Source organism: Sapajus apella, unplaced genomic scaffold, assembly GCF_009761245.1.
Source record: "Sapajus apella isolate SASKATOON/1434 unplaced genomic scaffold, GSC_monkey_1.0 scaffold189, whole genome shotgun sequence".
Lineage (NCBI taxonomy): Eukaryota > Metazoa > Chordata > Mammalia > Primates > Cebidae > Sapajus > Sapajus apella.
The window spans coordinates 1-12,331 of NW_022437129.1; the positions used below are offsets into that span (position 1 = coordinate 1).

Genomic DNA, 12,331 nt, shown 5'->3' on the forward strand with positions numbered 1-12,331 from the left:
CAAGTGATTCTCCTGCCTCAGCCTCCAAGTAGCTGGGATTACAGGTGCCTGCCACCATGCCTGGCTAATTTTTTGTATTTTTAGTAGAGACAGGGTTTCACCATGTTTGTCAGGCTAGTCTCAAACTCCTGACCTCAGGTGATCCACCTACCTCGGCCTCCCAAAGTGCTGTGATTACAGGCATGAGCCACCACTCCCGGCCTGAAGAATATTTTTATAGGTTCCCCCGCCCCAAGCATTTATTCTACAATTTTAGTTTCGTTCCTAAAGCCAGGGAGGTTTAAGGAATTAAAAAGAGTCCATATTTTAGAATGCTTTCTGGCTTTGTTAGTTGTATCCACAGTAGCAGTTTTCAGAGAAAGATCTCCCTCTTTTAATTTAAATTTTTGGCACAGTATTTTGAGAATTATAAATAATATTAGTGTTTTCTGGCCAGGCATGGTAGCTCACACCTGTAATACTAACACTTTGGGAGGCCGATGTGGGCTGGACACTTGAGGTGAGGAGTTCGAAACCAGCCTGGCCAACATGGTGAAATGCTGTCTCTACTAAAAATACAAAAATTAGCTGAGTATGGTGGCAGATGCCTATAATCCCAGCTACCGGGGACGCTGAGGCAGGAGAATCACTTGAACCCGGGAGGCAGGGGTTGCAGTGAGCCAAGATCATGCCTCTACAGTCGAGCGGGGTGACAGAACAAGACTCTGTCTGAAACAAAAAAAAAAATTAAGAAAGTTTTTTTTCTAATTTTATGCCACTTGATTAAGTTACTTTTCTTCTTAAGTATTTTTTGCTGAGTGTGCTGACTTAAGAGAAGTATTACAAAATTTAATTTTTAAAGTTCTCTGAAATCCCTCTAATGAGGGTTTTAGACTATCAAATTGTTTAATTCTTAACAATTTTTTGAAAAATTATAGCTCCAATATCCGTACATTCCCCACAAAAAAGCACTAAAAATCATGCCTTGCTGGAGGCTGCAGGACCAAGTCATGTTGCAATCAATGCCATTTCTGCCAACATGGACTCCTTTTCAAGCAGCAGGACAGCCACTCTTAAGAAGCAGCCAAGCCACATGGAGGCCGCTCATTTTGGTGACCTGGGTAAGTAACTGTCATTTTTGTTAATTTCTAATAGAAGCATTTAAGTATAATATGATAAACTCCTGTCATAGGATACAGAAGTATATAATTGGCAGGTGCTTTGGAAAAAATGTATTAAAAATAACAGCTGTAAGTATAATGGGTAGCACTGTTTCGTGTTTCTGTAAATACAGAATATAAAGCATGCCCAGTAGAAAAACGAGCATTTCCAGAAGAAGAAATATGTCTGACCACTAAATATATATATATGAAAAAGATGCCTCACTTTACTATTACCGAGGGAAGTCCAAATTAAAATAATCACTTAATGTTCCCCTAACATATTAGAATTATTTAAAGTTTGATAATTAAATATTAGTGAAGACGTAGGGACATACCTATCCTGTTTAGTGATAATGTAATTTGGTGAAGACTCTTTGGAAAGCTATTTGGAAGTAAGTATAAAATATGCAAACATATACATATATATAGTTAAGACTATTCATTATAGTATTGTTTGTGATGGTCAAAAATTATGAACAGCATACAAATATCTGTTACAGGGAAATAACCAAATTGTGGTATACTCATGCTCTGGAGTATAGTATAGCCATTTGTTTCCGTTTATTTAGTTAGTTAGTGTTTGAGACAAGGTCTTGATCGTGGTTCACTGCAGCCTTCACCTCCTGGGCTCAAGCCATCTCAAGTAACTCCCAGAGTTACTAGGGCTACAGGCATGTGCCACACACCCAGATAATTTTTAAATTTTTTTGTAGAGACAGGGTCTCACTGTGTTGCCCAGGTTGGTCTCAAACTCCTGGCCTCAAGTGATTCTCCCACATAGGCCTCCCAAAGTGCTGGGACTACAGACTTGAGCCACCACAGCTGGCTCAGTGTAGCCATTTAAAACTCTAAAAGAGACATGGAAAAATGTCTAAGCATGTTTAAAGTGAGAAAAGCAGGTCATAGTATATATGGTAAAATCTGTTACATTAAAATAACTTCTTTCAAAACAAAAACATATGCAGGAGACCTTTATTTACTCAGTATTTGTTACCCAAATTTCTGTACTTATAAAAATTGCATGTCATGTTGTCGTAAGTTGACAAAAAAAATCCATGAACAAATAGACTTCTAATAACATCTTTTGACATCTCTCTCTCTGCTTTTGTGTGTATTCAAATCAGAATGTCAAATGTTTTTTCGGATCACACTGAGCAATAGTACATGGCAAACAAAATGCACATAGCTCACAAAGTAAAATTTAAGTTTTTCTAGATCACTCATAAATTGCTGATGGGAATTTAAAATGGTATAGACGCTCTGGAAAATAGGCAGGTTTTTTTGTTTGTTTTTGTTTCTTTTTGAGACAGGGTCTCACTTTGTCACCCAGGCTGGAATACAGTGGCATGATTACAACTACTGTAGCCTCAGCCTCCTTAGGTTCAGGTGATCCCCCCACATCAGTCTCCTGAGTAGCTGGGACTACAGGCATGCACTACCATGCCTGGCTAATTTTTGAATTTTTTATTTTTATTTTTATTATTATTTTTTTGTAGAGACGGGGTTTTGCCATGTTTCCCAGGCTGATCTTGAACTCGACTCAAGCAATCCACTCGAATCGGCCTCCCAAAGTGCTGGCATTACAGGCATGAGCTACTGTGCCCGGCCTGGGCAATTTCTTTTTTTCTTTTGAGATAGAGTCTCGCAGGTTAGAGTGCAGTGGTCCAATCTTGGCTCACTGCAACCTCCACCTCCCGAGTTGAAGCGATTTTCTTGCCTCAGCCTCCTTAGTAGCTGGGATGACAGGTGCCCGCCATCATGCCTGACTAATTTTCATATTTTTAGTAGAGATGGGGTTTTGCCATGTTGGTCAGGCTGGTTTTGAACTCCTGACCTCAGGTGATCAGCCCGCCTCGGCCTCCCAAAGTGCTGGGATTACAAGCATGAGCCACCACACCTGGCCCTTTCAGTATTATGTCTTACAACTTCATGTGAATCTAGCATTATCTCATAGAGTTTAATTAAAAGAAATTATCGATCTTGCAGAAGATGCGAATTTCCTCAAGCTTGTGATATTGACAAAGATGAACTAGTTGACATTGACAGTAAGGCTGAGGATGATGACACATGACATGCTTCAAGAAAATGATATGAATATCAATGAATTAAGAAAAGCTCTTTTGACAAATTGATTAAACCCTCAATCAGTTTTTTTTGTTTGTTTTTTTTTTTTTTTTTTTTTTTTTTTTTTGAGACGGAGTCTCGCTCTTGTTACCCAGGCTGGAGTGCAATGGCGCGATCTCGGCTCACCGCAACCTCCGCCTCCTGGGTTCAGGCAATTCTCCTGCCTCAGCCTCCTGAGTAGCTGGGATTACAGGCACGCACCACCATGCCCAGCTGATTTTTTGTAGTTTTAGTAGAGACGGGGTTTCACCATGTTGACCAGGATGGTCTCGATCTCTTGACCTCGTGATCCACCCGCCTCGGCCTCCCAAAGTGCTGGGATTACAGGCTTGAGCCACCGCGCCCGGCCCTCAATCAGTTTTATAAGAATGACCCTCTTTATGATCATGCTATGAAAGCCAATTCAAAAAAATTTTTTTGTTTATCATAACAATTAGCTTGTGGTTATAATTATAACGTAAATTTAGTTAAATATAAGATAAATATTTTTTGTTCTTTAAGACGGAGTTTTACTCTTGTTGTCCAGGCTGGAATGCAATGGCGAGATCTCGACTCAAAGGCAACCTCTGCCTCCCAGGTTCAAGCAATCTCTTGCCTCAGCCTCCTGAGTAACTGGGATTACAGGCATGCACCACCATGCCCAGCTAATTTTTTGTATTTTTAATAGAGACGGGGTTTTTCCACGCTGGTCAGGCTAGTCTCAAACTGCTGACCTGAGGCGATCCACCTGCCTTGGCCTCCCAAAGTGCTGGGATTACAGGAATGAGCCACTGCACATAGCCCAATGATTTTTTTTTAATTACTTTTAGTTTCATGTTTTAACGTTAAGATTGTAAAGCTACTCTTTAACTTACTATGAATGAGTAATCCTGAGTTCATAACATCTTTGTAGATATATCCACAATTTTTCCTCAGGATAAGTGCCTGCAAGTGGAATTACTGGATTGAAAATCATGCCGTTTGCTAAGACTTTGCGGTCTGTTCCTGGATGCTCCTCCAGCAGTTTACGTCCTCATGACCAGGGAATGAGAGTGTTACCTGTTTTCCTGTGCCCTTGTTACTGCTTATTATTTTTTGAAGAAAATCTTCTAATTTGACAAGCAAAAATGCATTTTATGTTAATTTGCTTTTCTGGGATTTTTAATGAGGTTGAGTATAGTTTTTAATATTTTTATTGGCCCCTTTTTCTTTGGAACTAGTATCATAAGTTTTTTTTCTTAAGAATTTGCATGGCCTGAATTGTCATTCAAAGAGATATGAGAATTATTGAGTAGCAAATAACTTTTTAATAATTTAGGTAAGCTTTGGACAATTGTACTTTGTTTAGAAACCAAAAGCGTAGGCCGGGCGCCGTGGCTCACGCCTGTAATCCCAAAACTTTGGGAGGCTGAGGCAGACAGATCACAAGGTCAGAAGTTTGAGACTAGCCTGGCCAACATGGTGAATCCCCATCTCTACTAAAAATAGAAAAATTAGCCAGGCGTGTTGGCACACTCCTGTAATTCCAGCTACTCAGGAGGCTGAGGCAGGAGAATCACTTGAACTTGGGAGGTGAAGGTTGTAGTGGCCGAGATAGTGCCATTGCACTACAGCCTGGGCAAGAGAGTGAGACTCTGTCTCAAAAAGAAAGAAAAAAAGGACAATAAACAGAAGCCAAAAGCATAGTATTTGTAGTTTTTTATTCGTTTTAGTTGGTAGGAAGTAAACTTTATTCAAGGTCTCTGGTAGCGGTTATTGCTAAAGGTGATTGACTAATCTGTCAGTCTGAAATTACTTATTGCTGAACTGCTCATTCTTTTGCTTCTGTCTTTTAGGCAGATCTTGTCTGGACTACCAGACTCAAGAGACCAAATCAAGCCTTTCTAAGACCCTTGAACAAGTCTTGCACGACACTGTTGTCCTCCCTTATTTCATTCAGTTCATGGAACTTCGGCGAATGGAGCATTTGGTGAAATTTTGGTTAGAGGCTGAAAGTTTTCACTCAACAACTTGGTCGCGAATAAGAGCACACAGTCTAAACACAGTGAAGCAGAGCTCACTGGCTGAGCCTGTCTCTCCATCTAAAAAACATGAAACCACAGCATCTTTTTTAACTGATTCTCTTGAGAAGAGATTGGAGGATTCTGGCTCAGCACAGTTGTTTATGACTCATTCAGAAGGAATTGACCTGAGTAATAGAACTAACTACACTCAGAATCACTTGCTGCTTTCCCAGGAATGTGACAGTACCCATTCTCTCCATCTTGAAATGGCCAGAGCTCCTGCTCATCAAGTTTCCATGGAAACCCAAGAATCTTCCTCCACACTTACAGTAGCCAGTAGAAATAATCCCGCTTCTCCACTAAAAGAATTGTCAGGAAAACTAATGAAAAGTAAGTATGTGATTTTCTTGTGTGTACCTGCGTGTCTTACTTTTTTTTTTTTTAGTTTCAAAGCAGAACTTCAGGTAAGGAATGAAAGGATTGAAATCAGTTTTTTTCTCCTCTAACGCTTTGTAAATTGGGGAGAATTTGGAGAGTGGAGTAGAGTCAGATCAGTGAATGGAAAAGGAGCAGGAGGGATATCTGGAGTGACTGGATCTTCTAAGTGTGTCAGCAGAATTAGTAAATGAAGCAGGGTCAAATGTCCTACTTTTTCCTCCACTGATTTTGAAATGAAACCATTATCCAGATAACCTTATTCCCTTCGTGTTTCAATATTTTATTGCACTTTGCAGGTAGAATTTTTATAAATTATTATGTTTATTATTTTATTTAGAGACAGGGTTTCACTATGTTGGCCAGGCTGGTCTCGAACTCATGACCTTGTGATTTGCCCACCTTGGCCTCCCAAAGTGCTGGGATTACAGGTGTGAGCCACCACGCCCAACCCTAAAATTATTTTTTAAATTGCCAGCAAGTGACATTTATTGCATTCTGCGCTTAGTGTATGTTTGGACTTTATTTATTAGTCACAGGACCTCTATGCAGGTGGTAGGCATTATTGTCTTATTTTACACGTGAGAAACCATGGCTCAGAAAGGTTAAGTAACTTCCTCTAGGTTGTACAGTAAATGTGGATCTATAAGCATTTTGACAACAGCATCTGTTTTTTTCTTCTCTATTAGTTTAGAAACTACATACTCTTCTTACTTATCACCTGGGATTTTGATTAGACAGCCTTCATGTTCTTCTTTTTCATCTTAAATGGTCTTTGTGTGTCAAAGGGCTAAGTGATTTCTTCAGATCTTTTAGTTCACTGATTCTCAGTGAACTAAAATGAGATCTAATCTGCTACTGAATTACGTTTTCAGCGTGTTGCTTCCTTTTTTCCTCCCGCCATTCCTCCCTCCCTCCTTCCCTCTCTCCCTCTCTTACCCAGGCTCCTGAGTAGCTGGGATTACAGGTACCTGCCACCATACCTGGTTAATTTTTATCTTTTAGTAGAGACAGGGTTTCATCATGTTGGCCAGGCTGGTCTTGGATGCCTTACTTCAGGTGATCCCCCCGTCTTGGCCTCTCAGAGTGCTGGGATTACAGGCATGAACCACCATGCCCGGCACATGTTATTTTCATCATACAGTTACTGTAAGCTGGGTGAAGTGGCACACACCTGTACTCCCAGCTACTCAGGAAGCTAAGGTGAGAAGATCACTTGAGCCCAGGAGTTTTGAGACCAGTCTAGGCAACATAGCAAGACCCCAGCTCAATCAAAAAAGTAATTGAATTTTTTATTTCTATGGTTCATTTTTTGTAGTTTCTTATTCCTTTCACCATCCCACTTTTGATCCCATCTTTTAATTCTTTAGATTTATTAAATGTAGATTTATTGTCTGATAATTCCATCATCTACAGTTTTTGTGCATCTGATTCAGCATTTCTTTGTTTCCTCAGCTTCAAACTCTTGGTGGCTTGCGATTTTATGATTTTTGGCTGTGAACATGTTTCTTGAACGTTTTATCTGTGGGAATTCTTTATGTACTCTGTATAAATTAGGTTATTTCAGGTGTTTTGTATTTTCTTTTGCCGTGCATCTGGGGCTGGCTTCACTACCCTTCTAGTACCACTTAAAACTAAATTTTTGTCTTGGGTGCTTGTACTAATCCTATATGAGTGAAGGTTTGTACTTATACAGCTGACCTCAGGTGATCCACCTGCCTCTGCCTCCCAAAGTACTGGGATTAGTATGAGCCACTGCACCCAGCCACTTTTTTGTATTTTTAATAGAAACAGCATTTCATCGTGTTGGCCAAGCTGGTCTCAAACTCCTAACCTCAAGTGATCCACCCCGCTTTGGCCTCCCAAAGTGCTGGAATTACAGGTGTGAGCCACCACACCCGCCCAGATTTGCCTTTTCTAGAATGCTGTATTGGTGGCATATATACATCTACAGTATGAAACCTTTGACACTGGCTTCTTTCACTCAGCACAATAGCTTTGAAGTTCATCCATGTTGTTAATTTTTTTAATAGATCATTTCTTTTTATTCCTAAGTAGTATTTCTTTGTATGAATGTAGGACATTTGGATTGTTTTCAGTTGTTGACGATTATAAATAAAGCTGCTAGCATTTGTGTACAGGTTTTTGTGTGGATGTAAGTTTTTATTTCTGTAGGGTAAATAAACACCTAGGAGCAAGTTTGCTGGATTATATCATAAGTGTATATTTAATTATATAATACATCACCAGACTGTTTTGTAGAGTACACTAGTTTGCCTTCCTACCATTGATATATGAGAGTTTTAGTGGATTCATTTTCTTGCCAGAACTGGATACAGCCATTTTTTTTAAGTTTTTATTTTTTTAAAGCCATTCTAATAGACAGATAGTGATATCTCATTGTGGTTTTACTTTATTTTCCTAATGGCTAATGATGTTGCATGGTTTTTCATGTATATATTTCTCATCTGTTGGTGAATTGTTTAAATCTGTCCCCATAGTTTATTGGGTTATCTGTTTTCTCACTGTTGAATTTTGACAGTTCTTTATATATGCTAGAAGTAAAAACTTCATTGGCTGTATAGTTTACAAATGTTTGCTCCTAGATTGTAGCCTGACTTTGTATTCGATTAAGGTATCTTTTACAAAGCAAATGGTATCTTTTGCAAAGCAGCAGGACTTTTTTTTGGGGGAGATGGAGTCTTGCTCTGTCGCTCAGGCTGGAGTGCAGTGGCGCAATCTTGGCTCCCTGCAGCCACCACCTCCCAGGTTCAAGCGATTCTCCTGCTTCAGCCTCCCAAGTAGCTGGGACTACAGGCATGTGCCACTGTGCCTGGCTAATTTTTTGTATTTTTAGTAGAGACAGGGTTTCACCATGTTAGCCAGGATGGTCTCAATCTCCTGACCTCATGATCTGCCCGCCTTGGCCTCCCAAAGTGCTGGGATTACAGGCATGAGCCACCACACCTGGCCTTGGACTCCTTTTTTTATTCCACAATGATGTATGCGTCTATTCCTTCATTAATAGCACATGGTCTCTTAATTACTCTATAGTAAGTCTTAAAATTGGGTAATGCTGGCCTTATAAAATGGATTGGGAAGCTTTTATTTTTACTCTGTTACCATTTCTAGAAGAGATTGTGTAGATTTGTTATCATTTCTTCTTTAGATGTTTGGTAGAATTGGGAAGTGATGCCATCTCGGCCTACGGTTTTCTTTCTTATGTGTGAGACTGAGTCTCACTGTCACCCAGGCTGTAGTGCATCCGTGCAATCTTGGCTTACTGCAACCTCTTCCTCCCAAGTTCAAGCCATCCTCCTGCCTCAGCCTCCCAAGTAGCTGGGATTAGAAGTCTGTGCCACCATGCCTGAGTAATTTTTGTATTTTTATTGGAGACAGCGTTTTACCATGTTGGCCAGGGTAGTCTCGGACTTGTGACCTCAAGTGATTTGCCTGCTTTGGCCTCCCAAAGTGTTAGGATTATAGATATGAGTCACCATGTCTGGCTGGGGCCTGGGGTTTTCTTTTTCAGAATATTTTAAACTATGAATTCTGATTCTTTAATAGATATAGGACTATTTAAGTAAGCTATTTCTTCTTGAGTGTATTTTAACTGTAGTTTATGGCTTTTGAAAAGTTAATTTTACTGAATTGTCGAATTTATGGGCATATAATTATTTGTGGCATTTTGGGTTTGTAGTGGCATCCCTCTTTTATTCCTGGTGTTGGCAATTGTGTATTGTTTTTCTTTGTCAGATTGTATGGGGTTTATTAGTCTTTTCGAGGAACTAGCTTTTGGTTTGATATTTCTGTGGTTTTTGTTTTCAGTTTCATCGATTTTCTGCTCTTTATTATTTATTTTCTCCTGCTTGCTTTGGGTTTATTTTACCCTTTTTTTCCCCCAAGTTGCTTAAAGTAGAAACTTAGATTGCTGGTTTGAGACCATTATTTTCTAAGATAAGCATTTAATACTGTAAATTTTCTTCTAACTACTGCTTTAGCTGCACCCCCACAAATTCTGATATTTTGAACTGACCACAAATGAAAAGTTCTAATTTCCCTTGAGTATTATTCTTTTACTCATGGATTATTTAGAAATACGTTGTTTAGTTGGCAAGTGATGGGAAACTTCTTTTGCCATTTTTTCTTTTTGTTCAATTTATTTCTCATTTAATTACATTATGGTCAGATAATATATTTTGAATGATTTCATTAATTATTTAATTTTTTTTTTTTTGAGACAGAGTCTTGCCGTGTCACCCAGGCTGGAGTGTTGGACTCTAGTGGCACAGTCTTGGCTCACTGCAACCTCCACCTTCCTGGTTCAACCAAACCAGTTCCCCCGCCTTAGCCTCCCCAGTAGCTGGGATTACAGGCACATGCCACCACGCCCCACTAATTTTTTTGTATTTTTAGTGGAGATGGGGATTCACCATGTAGGCCAGACTGGTCTCGAACGCCTGACCTCAGGCAATCCACCACTTCGGCCTCCCAAAGTGCTGGGATTATAGGCATGAGCCTGGCCCATTTATTAATTTTTTTATCTTAGTGTAAAGAATGTGCATTCTCTTTTCAGGCAATTTTCTATAAATTTTAAGTTGATTCAGTTGGTTAATGATGGCGTTCAGTTTTTCTTTATTCTTGCTGATATTCTGTATGCAATTATATTACTTTATTACTCAGAGAATAGTGTTGAATTTTCCAACTCTAATTGTTTTTCCAATTTTACTTTCAGCTGTATCTGGTTTTGCTTCACATATTTTGAGGCTCTGTTGTTAGGTGTGTTCAGTTTAGAAACATATCTTCTGGGTGAATTGCCTGTTTTATCATTATGTAATTCCCTCTTTATGGTAATTTTCCTTGTTCTGGGATCCGGTATAGCTGTTGTCCAATTTATATAGACACTCCAGCTTTTATTTGATTAGTGCTTACGTGGCATATCTTTTTCTATTTTTTTTTTTTTTTACCTTTAACCTACCTTTATAATTTCATTTAAAGGGGTTTCTTGTAGGCAGCAGTTGGGTTATGTTATTTTGTTTATTTATTTTTTTCAAGACGGAGTTTTGCTCTTGTTGCCCAAGCTGGAGTGCAATGATGTGATCTCAGCTCACTTCAACTTCTGCCTCCTGGGTTCAAGCTATTCTCCTGTCTCAGCCTCCTAAGTAGCTGGGATTACGGGCGTGCACCACCATGCCGGGCTAATTTTTTGTATTTTTAGTAAAAATGAGCTTTCACCATTTTAGCCAGGCTGGTCTCGAACTCCTGAGCTCAGGTGATCTGCCTGCCTCAGCCTCCCAAAGTGCTGGGATTACAGGCATGAGTCACCGAGCCCAGCTGAGTCATGTTATTTTTATCTTTTCTCACAATCTGGGGTTTTTGTTGGTAAATTTAATTATTTCAATATAAATTTTAGCATAATGTTTTACATTAAATGTAACTGTTCCACTGGAAGTATTTATTTATAATGTGTAAATACTGGTATTAATTTAATTTAATTATATTTATTACACATAAAAATATTAATATCTTTGGATTTAGGTTACAGTTATTGTATGTTTTATGTTTATTTTCTGTTTCCCCTTCCTTGATTTCCCATTTTCTGCTTTCTTTTGGATTGTTTGATTTTTTTTTTTTTTTTCTAGAATTTATCAATTTTACTTATTTATTTTTTTCGAGTGAGTCTCCGAGTAGCTGGGACTGCAGGTGTGCGCCACTATGCCCTGCTAATTTTTTTTTTTTTTTTTTTTTTTTGAGACGGAGTTTTGCTCTTGTTACCCAGGCTGGAGTGCAATGGCGCGATCTCGGCTCACCGCAACCTCCGCCTCCTGGGTTCAGGCAATTCTCCCGCCTCAGCCTCCTGAGTAGCTGGGATTACAGGCACGCGCCACCATGCCCAGCTAATTTTTGTATTTTTAGTAGAGATGGGTTTTCACCATGTTGGCCAGGATGGTCTCGATCTCTTGACCTCGTGATCCATCCGCCTCGGCCTCCCAAAGTGCTGGGATTACAGGCATGAGCCCCCATGCCTGGCCTTTTTGTAGAATTTACATATTGAGTTCTTGATTGTAACTTTTTATGTAGGCTTTTTAGTGGCTTCTTTAGGAATTATAAGGTAAATACTTTTCACGGTGTACTCACATTTAATATTTTATAACTTCAAGTGGAATGTAGAAAGTTTACCCCCCATAAAAATGGAGCTAGGGATGAGGTTAAAAGAGAGAAGAAATATAATAAAGGTTTAATAATAATATTTAAAAAAAAAAAATCTTAGCACCATACAGATTATGTTACCTTCCCACTTACAAGTTGTAGTTGTCATCCACATATATTGAAAACCCCATCAAACAGTGTTATAATTTTTGCTTTCAACTGTTGTACATAATTTAAAGAACTTACGGGGAGAAAAAGAATATTTTACCCAGTCTTGCTATAAATGTTGCTGGTTCCTTCACTGCTGAAGTTCAGTTATTTTTCTGTGATCATTTTACTTGTGTCTCAGGAATTTTCTTTAGCATGTTTTCAGAGAAGATCTGTTGTCAATTCTCCTAGTTAAACGTCATCTGAGAGCTTCTTTTACTTTCATTCTTAAAGTAATTTTCACTTATAGAGAATTCTGGATTCATAGTTATTTTGTTTTACCACTTCACA

The 12,331-nt window shown here is 39.0% G+C and overlaps 1 protein-coding gene across 3 annotated transcripts in view; it reads left to right on the plus strand.

Moving 5' to 3' along the window:
• Positions 1-652: 652 nt before the first annotated feature.
• Positions 653-12,331, plus strand: part of AKAP10 (A-kinase anchoring protein 10) — a 75,062-nt gene continuing 63,383 nt past the window's right edge. The window contains exons 1-2 of one of the 3 annotated variants that reach the window (XM_032269197.1): positions 653-1,100; positions 5,081-5,638. In XM_032269197.1, coding sequence (XP_032125088.1) covers positions 1,019-1,100; positions 5,081-5,638 — 640 coding nt within the window. In that variant the 5' untranslated portion in view covers positions 653-1,018. Of the gene's footprint in view, positions 1,101-5,080; positions 5,639-9,208; positions 9,732-12,331 lie in introns of those variants that run through there. The other 2 variants (XM_032269198.1, XM_032269199.1) reach the window with 2 other exon arrangements.